Source organism: Notolepis coatsorum (assembly GCF_963971535.1).
Source record: "Notolepis coatsorum genome assembly, chromosome: 2".
In the NCBI taxonomy this organism is placed as follows: domain Eukaryota; kingdom Metazoa; phylum Chordata; class Actinopteri; order Aulopiformes; family Paralepididae; genus Notolepis; species Notolepis coatsorum.
In genome coordinates, this window is record NC_140166.1 from 55,410,757 (window position 1) to 55,427,536 (window position 16,780).

Here is a 16,780-nt window from a genome sequence, read left to right on the forward strand (position 1 = left end):
TAATAAGAAAGAATATTCTAATTTAGTTTATATATTCCATTTGATTTCATTCTACTTTAATTGTCTGTTAATGTTGATGCACCAAAGGACCCAGACACATCTTTTGTATGTGCAAGCTTACTTATATAAATAAATAAAGACATTTCTGATTTCTGATCTAACGTTCCTTGGGTTCATCTAGCACCCTGTGTCCCTCAGTTCCACCCACCTTGCCCTGGAGGGCTGCTGCCCCTGCGCCGCGCCTGTGCTCCAGCATGGGTGAGATCAGTGTCCACTGGTTGGTTTCAGGCTTGTAGCGCTCGGCGGTGTTCAGTACCATGTGTCTGTCTTCCCCTCCCATGGCATAGATACAGCCGCCCAACACCACCACGCTGACGTAACAGCGGCGTGAGTGCATGGGAGCCGCCTGCAGCCAGCTGCGAGTGACTGGGTTGAACCTGCGCACACTGCTGAGAACCTCTACGCCGTCCCGGCCGCCGACGCAGTAGACCAGACCGTGGAGATAAGCGGTGCCGTGCCAGACCCGGGGACTCTCCCCCTCAACACTCACGTCCATCCATCCACCGGCTCGGATATCGTAAGCCTCCATGGTCAGGATGCCGCCACCGCAGCCTCCGATGGCCAATAGGACCTCCTGGGGCCGGCGTGGACGCATCAGGGGGTTTGGGAGCCTGTCGGAGCCAGGGGGGTTCAGGACGCTGAGGATGAGGGGCCTGCAGTCGTGGCTGTCCCTCACCACAGGGTTGTTCTGGACGTTGCTCCTGAAGTAGTCAGGCCTCATCAAGCCCATGCGAACCTGGGAAGAGACAAGCAGACAGCGGGTACAACTTAGACAGCGGTTGTAGACGGTTTCTGTTGCTAGGGAACAGTTTGGACCCAAATGTTTGAGAACCACTGTACTAGGGAACCTAGTGTTGTTTTAATGTAATGCACAGTAATACAATTATTTATTTTTATTTTTTTATAAATGTTTTTCTTTTCTTTTCATACATAAAACAGAACATAACAGTACAATAATAATAATAACAATGACAACAGGGACGACAACAATAATAACAGTAACATGAATCATAATGACCTTGACAAGAGACAGACAAACAAGAAAAAGTAAAATAATAAAAATAAAATAAAAAATAAATGTGGCTCAGGCACTAGCAACCATGTTTGTGTATCCGTAATACAATTAGTTACCTTGGGCAGCAGCAATGGGATGTGTGTTTTACGCTCCTCACGGGAGTGGTCGATCCAACGGAGGACGGCCTCGAACACCGTCTCCTCGCTCTTCACGTTCAGGTCATCCCTCTCGATGATGTCCACCAGTTGCTGCGGGGACAGCTCCACAAACTCCTGTGAGACGTGCAGCATCTCCTCAAAGTGGCACACGATGCAGAGATGGGCCTTGCGCCTCAGGTCAGGGCAGCAGTAGATGTCCGTGAACCTCCAGATGCTGACACAGTTTTCCAGAGACAGCTGGCCTTCTAGGAAGTCAGAGCACGCTCCTACTATGCCAGTGACGCGAAGCTGGTCTGCAGCCACCAGAAGCTCTTCCACGTTCTCTGCTGTCACCAGCACAAAGTGTGTGTAGGAGTACTCTATGATGAGCTGCATCATACCCGGGGACACCCCAGGGATAGTGTAGACGAGTTGCTCTGAGTCGCTCCAGCGAGTGAAGAGGGCTCTGTGGGACGCAGAGTATAGAGATATCTGATGAGTAAACAGTAAGCAACATTCTGTCCTGTGTACTAATTAAGGCTGACCCCTATTAGTCGAATAGTCGACTAATCGGTCGAAAGGAGCTGTAGTCGACTGCCAACCTCTTAGAAGTGTGGCTAACGCTAATGGCACGCATACCAGAGGCCAACTGCCTAAGAAAACAGGCACAGAGGCACTGAAAGAGGATTTCACCCATCTAATGAACACACTAGACTAGACAAATATCAAGATGTATCCATCAGTGGACCAATTGCATGCTTTTGCAGAGGACAAGAAGCCTTCAGTCGACTCCCTCAGACATTAAGCACCCCCCACAGCCCAAATGGATTGATAAAATAAAATAAATATATATATTATACTTTTATTTTAAAAATAATTTTGTCGACTAGTAAAGTCTACTAATGGCAAATTTTGCCCAATCATAGTCGACTATCCAAATCCTTAGTCGGGGACAGCCCTAGCCCTATTTTCACTGTAGAAGTATAGGGTCTTAGCACAGTAGAAGTATAGTATCTGTTTACAGTAGATGTACAGTATATTATCTGTTTACAGTAGAAGTGCAGTATAGTATCTTTTTACAGTAGAAGTGCAGTATAGTATCTTTTTACAGTAGAAGTGCAATATAGTATCTGTTTACAGTAGAAGTACAGTATAGTATCGGTTTACAGTATAAGTACAGTATATGTGTACAGTAGAAGTACAGTATAGTATATTTTTACATTCGAAGTACAGTATAGTATCTGTTTACAGTAGAAGTACAGTATAATATCGGTTTACAGTAGAAGTACAGTATATGTGTATAGTAGAAGTACAGTATAGTATATTTTTACATTAGAAGTACAGTATAGTATCGGTTTACAGTAGACATACAGTATAGTATCTGTTTACAGTAGAAGTATAGTATCTGTTTACAGTAAAAGTACAGTATGGTATCTGTTTACTAACCAAGCTAACCTGAACCAAGCTAACCTGAACCAAGCTAAACTTACCTGAAATAGTCACTGCAGTCACACAGGAGGGCCTTGTGGGCATTGAACTCAGTGCTGTTGACTTTAATAACCACATCACAGAGCCTTGCCTCCAGACGCAGCTCATTAACCCTTAGAAGTCAACGGGGCCTATTGCTCCCGTGGGCGGAGAACAAAAGAATTAGAATCTCTCACAAATGCTCAGGAAGTCCCGTTTTTCAAAAATCTGTAAAAATAGCACAAAGACAATTTCGAGTGCATAATAGTGTAATCTATATGTATCCTTACTTGCTAAACATAATACGACTTGTAAATATGTTTAATTCTTGCTCAATTGTATAGTTCTAAATATCCCTGTATTCCCCCGAAACTACAACGCGTCACGTACATGCACGCGCGCACACACACACAGCGCATAGGTGTTAATCACTGAGTGATCTAATATGCATGTTCTTCAGCGCAAGAGGGGGGGGGGGTTGTGTTTCTCACTGTCTGTCGTTGATAATAATAGTCCTGCAGTTCGCAGTTCATTCATTCACGGTGATGACAGCTCTCTAGTCTAGAGTAGAGAGGTGGCCTGTTACTGTTCCATGATTATCATTCGGCGCTTCAGCTCACCTCGCAGAGCAGCGGTCCCGCGCTCCTGCGGTCCGTTCTTGACGAGTTCGAATCCCATTCAATCTTTTTTTTTAACGTGATTTTTTTTTACACGTGTATTCTTTACTGTACTGATACAATAGTGCATATTCAGAGAGAGATATAGGGAGAGGCAGCGTCGAGACGAAACTTGTGTCGAGTCTGCTTCTATGTGCAACAGAAACTCCTGAACGAGTATACCGAGGCGCTTTGTGAAGGAAAGATGACGTCGTCTCTCTCTCTCTCTCTCTCTCTCTCTCTCTCTCTCTCTCTCTCTCTCTCTCTCTCTCTCTCTCTCTCTCTCTCTCTCTCTCTCTCTCTCTCTCTCTCTCTCTCTCTCTCTCCTTCAAATGGGCTTTATTGACATAGGAAACATACGTTTACATTGTCAAAGCCAAACAAAACAACTATTTGCACAGCCATTTGAAATCTACAGTTACACATTGCTTTATTTAGTGAGGTAAATCAGTACAAGACATGTTTCACATACACACACACACACATACACACACACACATACACAGACAGACAGACACACACACACATTTACATTTACACATTTACACATTACATTTACATCTAGTCTAGTTTGCTTATTTTTTTTTGATATGGTACAGTACTGTAGATACAGACACAGACACACACACACACACACAGAAACACACACAGGCTAGGCCTCCTGCTGGGTCCATTCACTGGAATAACAAAGGAATGACTGGGCCTTTGCTCAGGTGTGAAATGGTGCTAGTGACAATGATCACATTGAATTCTGGGAGTGTAGTTCTCTCATCAGATAGCTGAATGAACTTGGATCTAGTTCAAAGTCCTATACTGAAAAGGTGTTAGGATTTTACCAGAATGTTTGATAGGACATTGATTGAAAACTATCGTCTCAAATTTGACAATTGATGGCTTATTTTGAAGGTATGAATCTGTAATTTTATATTATGTAACAAAAAAAAAGGGGGAAATTCTCAGGAGGAGGAGCTATTTAGGTTAGACTTCTAAGGGTTAAGGATTGTACAGGACATTGTTTCCTTTACCATGTGGGGATTTTAAATTGTATCTACAGAATATATTCAAGCTTACAGACAACTAGCCGGGAACAACAAGTGAGATCTTCACTTGTCTTCTGAGATCTGATATCTTCTGAGAGAATTGTTGAATATATACTGTACCAAATGTTCTAGAATGTTTGATTATGACATCATACTGTGACATCACAAATGTTCTAGAATGTGCTATTATGACATCATACTGTGACATCACAAATGTTCTAGAATGTTTGATTATGACATCATACTGTGACATCACAAATGTTCTAGAATGATTGATTATGACATCATACTGTGACATCACAAATGTTCTAGAATGTTTGATTATGACATCATACTGTGACATCACAAATGTTCTATAGTATTTGGTTATGACATCATACTGTGACATCACAAATGTTCTATAGTATTTGGTTATGACATACTGTGACATCACAAATGTTCTAGAATGTTCTATTATGACATCATACTGTGACATCACAAATGTTCTAGATTGTGCTATTATGACATCATACTGTGACATCACAAATGTTCTAGAATGTTATATTATGACATCATACTGTGACATCACAAATGTTCTAGAATGTTTGATTATGACATCATACTGTGACATCACAAATGTTCTAGAATGTTTGATTATGACATCATACTGTGACATCACAAATGTTCTAGAGTATTTGGTTATGACATACTGTGACATCACAAATGTTCTAGAATGTTCTATTATGACATCATACTGTGACATCACAAATGTTCTAGATTGTGCTATTATGACATCATACTGTGACATCACAAATGTTCTAGAATGTTATATTATGACATCATACTGTGACATCACAAATGTTCTAGAATGTTTGATTATGACATCATACTGTGACATCACAAATGTTCTAGAATGTTTGATTATGACATACTGTGACATCCAGTTATTATTAACGGCGTTAGTTTTGTCAGTAACGAGTAATCTCGTATTTAATGTTGCCCAGTTGTGGCCTGTTGAGGGGCAATATACATATAAAAAGTTCCAAAACATCTATTGTATTTGTATGATCCACTATATAAACATAGTCATTATAATATCTACATACATGACATTTGATTGGAGGCTAGTCTCACTTTGTCCCACAGCAACATTAAAATAGTTTAGATTTGTGTATGTTGTTTATGTAAAACATTTACTTGAAAGTAACGCAATAGTTACTTTCTGAAGTAACTAGTTACTTTTATAATTTGTAACTGAGTAAGTAATTTAGTTACTTTTTGGAAGAAGTAACTAGTAACTGTAACTAGTTACTTTTTAAAAGTAACTTGCCCAACACTGGTGACATCACAACGGAACATGTTTGAGTTGCATTTGAATAATTTAAATAATATGTTGACATTAAAAAATAACAAATAAAATGATAAAAAACGACATAAAACAATGATACAAATTATAATAAAATATTTAAGTAAAATTTATAGAAATAAAGAAAAATAAGACAATGAAATAAAGATAATAATTCATTTAAAAGCTATTTTAAAAAGGTACGTTTTGAGCAGTGCCAACCGAGTCTGCTGTCCTAACAGACTTGGGGTCTGTAGGGTAAGCACTTATTCCCTCCGCCCTGAACATTTATGGAGATGTATGGGCCTTTTAAGTCAGTGATAAAAGTGTCTTTCAAGGATAAGTGAGCTCCTGCACTGATTATTATAGTTCAATATTCAATATTTGATCACCAAAACCCCCCCAAAAGCATAAAAAGGCCCCTCCCGCCCAGAGAAAGAGGTGGAAAGCTGTGGAAAGATGGATTTTGAGAGGTGCGCAGAGTGGCGGCGTCTGCGTCCGCCGGAACGGTGCAACGCAGACATGTGCAGGGGTAGTGGTCGGTGGTGGGAGGCGAGCGGAGTAGATATGGAGGATCGGAAACAGGGAAGACCTCGCGATTGGTGGCCCCGGCCTGTGAGCGGCTGTCCAGGGTATTGGGAGGATGGTGATGGAAGTAAATGGTGTGATGGAAGTAAATGGTGTGAGAAGGGCGAGGAAGATAGCGATGACGGAATGGAGATGGAGAAGGAGGTGTGGGAAACGGTGGGGAAGAAGAGGAAGAAGCAGACGGAGAGGGACGACAGTGATGGGGATAGCCAGGGCAAGGGTAAGGGGTCGGGTGAGAGTAGGGGGGAGGAGAGTGGGGGAAAAGGGGGGAAGAGGAAGAAAGTGGGGGACGATAGCTCAAGTGGGCCGGGAGACGAGGGTGCTGGAAAAGATGTGGCAAAAGCGGAAGTGATCCATATAGTGGTCAGGCTTGAGGGGGAGAGGGGTGAGAGGAAAGTAGGTAGGCTCGAGTGGCCCAAACTCATTGCCGAGCAATTAGGGGAGGTAAAGTACGTGAGAGTTTTGTGGGATGGGAATCTGGCCGTAGGGTGTGGTAGTGAGGGGCAGGTGGAGGTGGCTAGGAAGATGCGGAGCATTGGGGGGGTGGGTATAAGTAAGGTGGCGAGAGTAGGGGAGAAGAGGGGGGGGGGATGTAAGGGGGTGATCGTTGGGGTACCGGTCGAGGTTACAGTAGAGCAGCTGGTGGAAGAGCTAAAGGAGGACAGGCGTAATGGCATAGTTAAGAGTGCAGCAAGGATGAAGAGGGGAGCGGAGAGGGCGGGGACGGTAGTGATTACGTTTGAGGGTGGGGTTGTTCCTAGGGAGGTATTAGTAGGGCGTAGGATGTATAGGGTTAGGGAATTTGTTCATAATCCTCTTAGGTGCTATAGGTGCCAGGGGTTTGGCCATATAGCTACCACGTGTATGAAGGGGATGAGGTGCGCTAGGTGTGGCGGGGAACATGAATATGGGAAATGTGGAGAGGGAGTGAAGCCGAGGTGCTGTAGTTGTGGTGGGGAGCATAGTGTAGCGTTTCGGGGGTGCGAGGTGATGATGAAGCAGGTCGCGGATCGGAGAGAGAGAAGGGAGGGTAAGTTGACGTATGCTGGGGCGGTTAGCAGGGCAGGACAGGGGAGCCAAGAAAGGGTGCAGGGGGTTGAAGGAGGGCATTTGGCAGTGAGGGTAGAGCAGGTGGAAAGAGACAGGGGAAGGGAGGAGAAATTAGGTATTGTGGCCTTCGTGGCAGGGGTAGTTACTGGTATGGCAGAGGTTACGGGTAGAACAGAGATGGTGAAGATGATTGTTAGGATAGCGGTTCAACATCTGGGATTGGAAGGTCTGGACTGGAGGGAGGTGTGTGAAGAGTTGGCTGAGGGGGCTGCGAGGGACAGGGCTGCGAGGGACAAAGCAGCCCAGGATAAGATAGCAGGGGGCAAGGAGGGTCCCGCGGAGGAGGGCTCAGACAGGAAGTAGCAGCAGTAGCTGCACTCCAATGGACAATGTAGTTGATGACGGGGTCCAGTAGAAGAAGAAAAATAAGGTGAAGAAGGAGAAGAAGGAGAAGAAGAAGAGCCCATAAAAAGAATTGCGGAGGGCAGTAATACGCCTCGATGCGTCTACTCTGCCGGAAATTCAAATAAGAAGAAGAAGAAGAAGAAAATGGCCCCCAAAAATAGCACAGGCCCAGTGCCCTTTTCAGCCTTTGAGCACCTGCCCCTCTAAAGTCCTGTGCACGTCCCTGTTGTCACCCACTGTAACTGAGAAGCCGTCGGTCTTGCTGAGTTTGTTATTTGAACCGAAGAGAATGGACTCTGTTTTGCCCATGTGTAATGATAGTTTGTTATCAGCGAGCCATATGCAGATTTTGCCTAGTTCTGAGCTGAGGGCTTTTTCAACCTGCAACTTGTTCTTGTCAGAGACCAGCAGGGCTGAGTCGTCCGCAAACAGGAACAAGTTGCAGTCACAAGCTGACGACATGTCATTTGCATAATTTAGGAACAGTAGCAGTCCTAGTATGCTTCCTTGTGGAACACCACAGTTCACTGTGAGGGGGGGGGGGGATAGGGTACCGTTTACCTCCACCATCTGTTCTCTCCCCTCAAGGTAGGATTGCATCCAGCTTCCCAGCTCTATTAAGGTGCTGGGAGACGGCCCTGGCAACGAAATTTGAAGAAAACATTTGGCAAGACATCTGTGATCGAATTTTCTTTCCTTTTACAAGCAATAAGATCAAAGAAAGTAATTTCAAATGTATTCATGAATTCTACCTTACTCCTGTAAAAATGCACACAATCTTGAAAGAAAACTCACCGAATTGCCCAAGATGTAAAATTAAAGAAGGAACATTTCTGCATATGTTCTGGCAATGTGGCAAATTGAAGCATTTCTGGAACAAGATCCACTTACTTACTAAATCTGTCATGGAGCTGGAATTTTAGTTATCCCCATGTGTCTATCTATTAAATAATATAACAAACTGCCAATTAGACCAAAAGAAATGCAGACTGTTGGTATCCATAACATATTTAGCACAAAAAAAAAGTATACTTCTCCTATGGAGAAATGAACTTTCACCAACATTCAATATGTTCATAGAACAAATATCTCAGTTTCTTCCCTTAGAAAAGATAACGCTTGAAAAGCACAACCAGGGTCACTTATTTCAAGAACTTTGGAATCCACTCTATACTCAACTGGAAATTCACAATATAGTCCTATGAATGTGTCATATCTAATATAACAGACGTGGAGTTTTAGCAGATGAGATGAGCTGATCTGTGGAGGCTCTTAGTCTGCGTGTCAGTGCCTGGTTGCCCCCGCGGGGTCGGGTCTGGGCACGGTAGCTGAACACACAGCGGCCCGGACCCTTCCCTGTCGGGGTGGGCGTCGAGAAGCGCGTGTCACTGTTTACAATACCGACATTTGCACTTTTATTTCTTATTACTTATTTACTCATGATTTATTTATTGTCTTTTTAGTTTGTTTGTTTGTTTATTTGTGTGTACCTGTGTGTGTGTGTGTGTATGCCTGTATGTGTACGTGTGCATACCTATGACGCCTGAATCCAAGGAGACGAATAAAGGAATCTGTTCTGTTGTTGTTTCTCTCCCTCCAGACGCGGGACGACTTCCTCGGCCAGGTGGACGTTCCTCTACACCAGATACCGGTGAGTCTCACTCCTCTCACTCTTTACACCAGATACCAGTGAGTCTCACTCTTTACACCAGATACCAGTGAGTCTCACTCTTTACACCAGATACCGGTGAGTCTCACTCTTTACACCAGATACTGGTGAGTCTCACTCTTTACACCAGATACCGGTGAGTCTCACTCATCACACTCTTTACACCAGATACCAGTGAGTCTCACTCCTCTCACTCTTTACACCAGATACCAGTGAGTCTCACTCTTTACACCAGATACCAGTGAGTCTCACTCTTTACACCAGATACCAGTGAGTCTCACTCTTTACACCAGATACCAGTGAGTCTCACTCTTTACACCAGATACCGGTGAGTCTCACTCTTTACACCAGATATTGGTCACTCTTTACACCAGATACCGGTGAGTCTCACTCCTCTCACTCTTTACACCAGATACCAGTGAGTCTCACTCCTCTCACTCTGTACACCAGATACCAGTGAGTCTCACTCTTTACACCAGATACCAGTGAGCTCTCACTCTTTACACCAGATACCAGTGAGTCTCACTCTTTACACCAGATACCAGTGAGTCTCACTATTTACACCAGATACCAGTGAGTATCACTCTTTACACCAGATACCAGTGAGTCTCACTCTTTACACCAGATGCCAGTGAGTCTCACTCTTTACACCAGATGCCAGTGAGTCTCACTCTTTACACCAGATACCAGTGAGTCTCACTCTTTACACCAGATACCAGTGAGTCTCACTCTTTACATCAGATACCAGTGAGTCTCACTCTTTACACCAGATACCAGTGAGTCTCACTCTTTACACCAGATACCGGTGAGTCTCACTCTTTACACCAGATACCAGTGAGTCTCACTCTTTACACCAGATACCAGTGAGTCTCACTCTTTACACCAGATACCAGTGAGTCTCACTCTTTACACCAGATACCAGTGAGTCTCACTCTTTACACCAGATACCAGTGAGTCTCACTCTTTACACCAGATACCAGTGAGTCTCACTCTTTACACCAGATACCGGTGAGTCTCACTCTGTACACCAGATACCGGTGAGTCTCACTCTTTACACCAGATACCAGTGAGTCTCACTCTTTACACCAGATACCGGTGAGTCTCACTCTTTACACCAGATACCGGTGAGTCTCACTCTTTACACCAGATACCAGTGAGTCTCACTCTTTACACCAGATACCAGTGAGTCTCACTCTTTACACCAGATACCAGTGAGTCTCACTCCTCTCACTCTTTACATCAGATACCGGTGAGTCTCACTCTTTACATCAGATACCGGTGAGTCTCACTCTTTACATCAGATACCGGTGAGTCACTCTTTACACCAGATACCAGTGAGTCTCACTCTTTACACCAGATACCAGTGAGTCTCACTCTTTACACCAGATACCAGTGAGTCTCACTCTTTACACCAGATACCAGTGAGTCTCACTCTTTACACCAGATACCGATGAGTCTCACTCTTTACACCAGATACCAGTGAGTCTCACTCTTTACACCAGATACCGGTGAGTCTCACTCTTTACACCAGATACCGGTGAGTCTCACTCTTTACACCAGATACCAGTGAGTCTCACTCTTTACATCAGATACCAGTGAGTCTCACTCTTTACACCAGATACCAGTGAGTCTCACTCTTTACACCAGGTACCAGTGAGTCTCACTCTTTACACCAGATACCAGTGAGTCTCACTCTTTACACCAGATACCAGTCAGTCTCACTCTTTACACCAGATACCAGTGAGTCTCACTCTTTACACCAGATACCAGTGAGTCTCACTATTTACACCAGATACCAGTGAGTCTTACTCTTTACACCAGATACCAGTGAGTCTCACTCTTTACACCAGATACCAGTGAGTCTCACTCTTTACACCAGATACCGGTGAGTCTCACTCTTTACACCAGATACAAGTGAGTCTCACTCTTTACACACCAGATACCAGTGAGTCTCACTCTTTACATCAGATACCGGTGAGTCTCACTCTTTACACCAGATACCGGTGAGTCTCACTCTTTACACCAGATACCGGTGAGTCTCACTCTTTACACCAGATACCAGTGAGCTCTCACTCTTTACACCAGATACCAGTGAACTCTCACTCTTTACACCAGATACCAGTGAGTCTCACTCTTTACACCAGATACCAGTGAGTCTCACTCTTTACACCAGATACCAGTGAGATCTCACTCTTTACACCAGATACCAGTGAGTCTCACTCTTTACACCAGATACCAGTGAGCTCTCACTCTTTACACCAGATACCAGTGAGTCTCACTCTTTACACCATATACCAGTGAGTCTCACTCTTTACACCAGATACCAGTGAGTCTCACTCTTTACACCAGATACCGGTGAGTCTCACTCTTTACACCAGATACCGGTGAGTCTCACTCTTTACACCAGATACTAGTGAGTCTCACTCTTTACACCAGATACCAGTGAGTCTCACTCTTTACACCAGATACCAGTGAGTCTCACTCTTTACACCAGATACCAGTAAATTTGGAGTAGAGTGAATTTTAACTCTATTGATTTGAGTGGAGTGAGTTTTAACAACTCCGTCCAAATGACTGAATGCGTTAGTCCAAGTGTCTTAGTCAGTTCATTTTGGTAGGTCCTGTGCGCGGTAAACAGATCCAAAATCATCTTATTGTAATCCAAAAGCTTCGATAATCCAAAATCTTCCACGTCTTCAAGTTGGTATCTCCTGTGCTTTAAGATCACAGCGGCGGGACCTGGTTTGTATTCCGCTAGAGCCCGTGAACGTGCCCTCACCCGTGTTACTGTACAGTAAATATGTTTGAAGGTAAACACGGACGCCCTCATCCCAGGGTCTGTTCTTTACGTTACGGTCTGCGTCTACGGCACATGATGGTTGAACTTTAACCGCTGTTCATGCAGACATTGAAGCGTTTGAAAGGATCTTATTTTCCTTGCAGACGGAGAATCCCAACACGGAGAGGCCGTACACCTTCAAGGACTTCCTGCTTCATCCCAGGAGGTTGTTATCTTCACCATTATCCTTTTTCATTCTGTGTTACACGTTTCATTCTTACACATTTAGTACATTTTAGATTCTGCAGGAGAAATAAGAGAACGTAGAAATAAAAGATAAAGGTTAAAGGTTTATTTTCATTCAACTTCATTTTGAAGTTTGACAGTGATTATTTCCTCCTCACAAACTTGACCTTTTGATGTATTTCCTTGTTTTGCCACGCAGCCACAAGTCCAGGGTCAAGGGTCACCTGCGTCTTAAGATGACCTACCTGCCCAAGGACACTGGCTCGGAGGAGGAGGAGGAGGAGACTCAGCCCGAGGACATGGATGTAAGATCTTCATCTGTTTACCCATGTTGTGATCGGGTGCATAGCGGTTATTTTGACATGACAAACACATCCATCTAACGTCACCAGACATCATCAACATGGACTACACACAGTGATCATCCATGAGTTAACAGTGCTACACACAGTGGTCATGCATGAGTTAACAGTGCTACACACAGTGGTCATGCATGAGTTAACAGTGCTACACACAGTGGTCATGCATGAGTTAACAGTGCTACACACAGTGATCATCCATGAGTTAACAGTGCTACACACAGTGGTCATGCATGAGTTAACAGTGCTAGTTCATAACATTAGTTACACACAGTGGTCATGCATGAGTTAACAGTGCTAGTTCATAACAGTAGCTAACTACAGGAACACAGGCACCTGCATGGTAACTTTGATTTACTCATCATTAGTAGCACAGAAAGTATTTACTCCACTCTACATCGAAGATGTATAATTCTAAATGTAGAGAATGAGCTCATGTGTTTATTTAACACGTTTACACATTCACCCTATAAGAGTAATACAAAATAACATCGAAAGAATGTGAATTAACCATCTAATCGTTAAGAATATCCGGTTAATTTAAAACGGTTAAGTGCATATCCTTGTTGTGATCCTCTTGAACGACCTCACAGAGAGTGTGGCACTGTGTCTCAGCCGCCAGGGCGTTCACCAGCTTCGGGCACTGTGTCTCAGCCGCCAGGGCGTTCACCAGCTGAGGGCACTGTGTCTCAGCCGCCAGGGCGTTCACCAGCTTCGGGCACTGTGTCTCAGCCGCCAGGGCGTTCACCAGCTTCGGGCACTGTGTCTCAGCCGCCAGGGCGTTCACCAGCTGAGGGCACTGTGTCTCAGCCGCCAGGGCGTTCACCAGCTGAGGGCACTGTGTCTCAGCCGTCAGGGCGTTCACCAGCTGAGGGCACTGTGTCTCAGCCGCCAGGGCGTTCACCAGCTGAGGGCACTGTGTCTCAGCCGTCAGGGCGTTCACCAGCTGAGGGCACTGTGTCTCAGCCGCCAGGGCGTTCACCAGTTGAGGGCACTGTGTCTCAGCCGTCAGGGCGTTCACCAGCTGAGGGCACTGTGTCTCAGCCGTCAGGGCGTTCACCAGCTGAGGGCACTGTGTCTCAGCCGTCAGGGCGTTCACCAGCTGAGGGCACTGTGTCTCAGCCGTCAGGGCGTTCACCAGCTGAGGGCACTGTGTCTCAGCCGTCAGGGCGTTCACCAGCTGAGGGCACTGTGTCTCAGCCGTCAGGGCGTTCACCAGCTGAGGGCACTGTGTCTCAGCCGCCAGGGCGTTCACAGAGAGCATGGCACTGTGTCTCAGCCGCCAGGGCGTTCACAGAGAGCATGGCACTGTGTCTCAGCCGCCAGGGCGTTCACAGAGAGCATGGCACTGTGTCTCAGCCGTCAGGGCGTTCACAGAGAGCATGGCACTGTGTCTCAGCCGTCAGGGCGTTCACAGAGAGCATGGCACTGTGTCTCAGCCGCCAGGGCGTTCACAGAGAGCATGGCACTGTGTCTCAGCCGCCAGGGCGTTCACAGAGAGCATGGCACTGTGTCTCAGCCGCCAGGGCGTTCACAGAGAGCATGGCACTGTGTCTCAGCCGCCAGGGCGTTCACAGAGAGCATGGCACTGTGTCTCAGCCGCCAGGGCGTTCACAGAGAGCATGGCACTGTGTCTCAGCCGCCAGGGCGTTCACAGAGAGCATGGCACTGTGTCTCAGCCGCCAGGGCGTTCACAGAGAGCATGACACTGTGTCTCAGCCGCTAGGGCGTTCACAGAGAGCATGGCACTGTGTCTCAGCCGCCAGGGCGTTCACAGAGAGCATGGCACTGTGTCTCAGCCGCCAGGGCGTTCACCAGCTGAGGGCACTGTGTCTCAGCCGCCAGGGCGTTCACCAGCTGAGGGCACTGTGTCTCAGCCGCCAGGGCGTTCACCAGCTGAGGGCACTGTGTCTCAGCCGCCAGGGCGTTCACCAGCTGAGGGCACTGTGTCTCAGCCGTCAGGGCGTTCACCAGCTGAGGGCACTGTGTCTCAGCCGCCAGGGCGTTCACCAGCTGAGGGCACTGTGTCTCAGCCGTCAGGGCGTTCACCAGCTGAGGGTTGAGTCTGGAGGTTTGTCGTATCAAACCACACCTAAGAACTGCCAGGTTCAATGGCCTGATTGTTGGCTAGTGATTGATGATTAAAAACCTGCTCGGCTGCTTAGAGGAGAATACTGCTTTCATTCCCATTTACTACAGTTTACATCTTACAATACGTGTCGACTGATGTCCCAGCTGACAACAAGTTCACAAACATGTCTGACCAGAAGGTTGGTATGGCAACACGGGGGGGGGGGGGGGGGGAACACAGGTGATAGGAGGGTGGGGAGGGGGGGTGATAGGAGGGTGGGGAGGGGGGGTGATAGGAGGGTGGGGAGGGGGGTGATAGGAGGGTGGGGGGGGAGACACGGGTGATAGGAGGGGGGGGGGGAGACACGGGTGATAGGAGGGTGGGGGGGGCGATAGGAGGTGGGGTGGGGAGACACGGGTGATAGGAGGGTGGGGGGGAGGAGGGTGATAGGAGGGTGGGGGGGAGACACGGGTGATAGGAGGGTGGGGGGGGGGGTGATAGGAGGGGGGGGGGGGGGGTGATAGGAGGGTGGGGAGGAGGGTGATAGGAGGGGGGGGGGGAGGAGGGTGATAGGAGGGTGGGGAGGAGGGTGATAGGAGGGGGGGGGGGGAGGGTGATAGGAGGGTGGGGGGAGGAGGGTGTTAGGAGGGTGGGGGGAGGAGGGTGATAGGAGGGTGGGGGGGGAGACACGGGTGATAGGAGGGGGGGGAGAGGGTGATAGGAGAACGTAACATAATCAGAAAGGATGTCAGACGGCACTTCCTGTGAGACGCCCCCTAGGGCAGAGACAGACATTACACACAGAGCACTTCCTGTGAGACGCCCCCTAGGGGCAGAGACAGACGTTACACACAGAGCACTTCCTGTGAGACGCCCCTAGGGGCAGAGACAGACATTACACACAGAGCACTTCCTGTGAGACGCCCCCTAGGGGCAGAGACAGACATTACACACAGAGCACTTCCTGTGAGACGCCCCCTAGGGGCAGAGACAGACATTACACACAGAGCACTTCCTGTGAGACGCCCCCTAGGGCAGAGACAGACATTACACACAGAGCACTTCCTGTGAGACGCCCCTAGGGGCAGAGACAGACATTACACACAGAGCACTTCCTGTGAAACGCCCCCTAGGGGCAGAGACAGACATTACACACAGAGCACTTCCAGTGAGACGCCCCCTAGGGGCAGAGACAGACATTACACACGGAGCACTTCCTGTGAGACGCCCCCTAGGGCAGAGACAGACATTACACACAGAGCACTTCCTGTGAGACGCCCCCTAGGGGCAGAGACAGACATTACACACAGAGCACTTCCTGTGAGACGCCCCCTAGGGGCAGAGACAGACGTTACACACAGAGCACTTCCTGTGAGACGCCCCCTAGGGCAGAGACAGACGTTACACACAGAGCACTTCCTGTGAGACGCCCCCTAGGGGCAGAGACAGACATTACACACAGAGCACTTCCTGTGAGACGCCCCCTAGGGGCAGAGACAGACATTACACACAGAGCACTTCCTGTGAGACGCCCCCTAGGGGCAGAGACAGACATTACACACAGAGCACTTCCTGTGAGACGCCCCCTAGGGGCAGAGACAGACATTACACACAGAGCACTTCCTGTGAGACGCCCCTAGGGAGTGGCTGTTACCGGATGAGTGAAAAGTAGTAGTCATCGCCTAGTAGATTACTTTAAATAGAGGTGATTGATTGATTGAATTGATTGAAAACTTTATTAACAGATTGCAGAATGGGTACAATACAGTACGGCTCAATACACACAATTGTTAAGGGGATGCAGACCAGAGAAAGACTTTTGTCTTGTTTACATCAGGGTCCCCATTTTCAATTCATCGACATTTATGACATACAGATATACAGTACTGTGTACGAAAAAAGAAAGAGATCATA

The 16,780-nt window shown here is 46.9% G+C and overlaps 1 protein-coding gene across 1 annotated transcript in view; it reads left to right on the top strand.

The window, feature by feature from the left end:
• The window catches only part of nedd4a (NEDD4 E3 ubiquitin protein ligase a), a 179,660-nt gene that overhangs the window by 96,313 nt on the left and 66,567 nt on the right, over positions 1–16,780 (top strand). Inside the window, exons 6-8 of the mRNA XM_084307345.1 lie at positions 9,343–9,393; positions 12,355–12,416; positions 12,636–12,741. Coding sequence (XP_084163471.1) covers positions 9,343–9,393; positions 12,355–12,416; positions 12,636–12,741 — 219 coding nt within the window. The remainder of the gene's footprint in view (positions 1–9,342; positions 9,394–12,354; positions 12,417–12,635; positions 12,742–16,780) is intronic.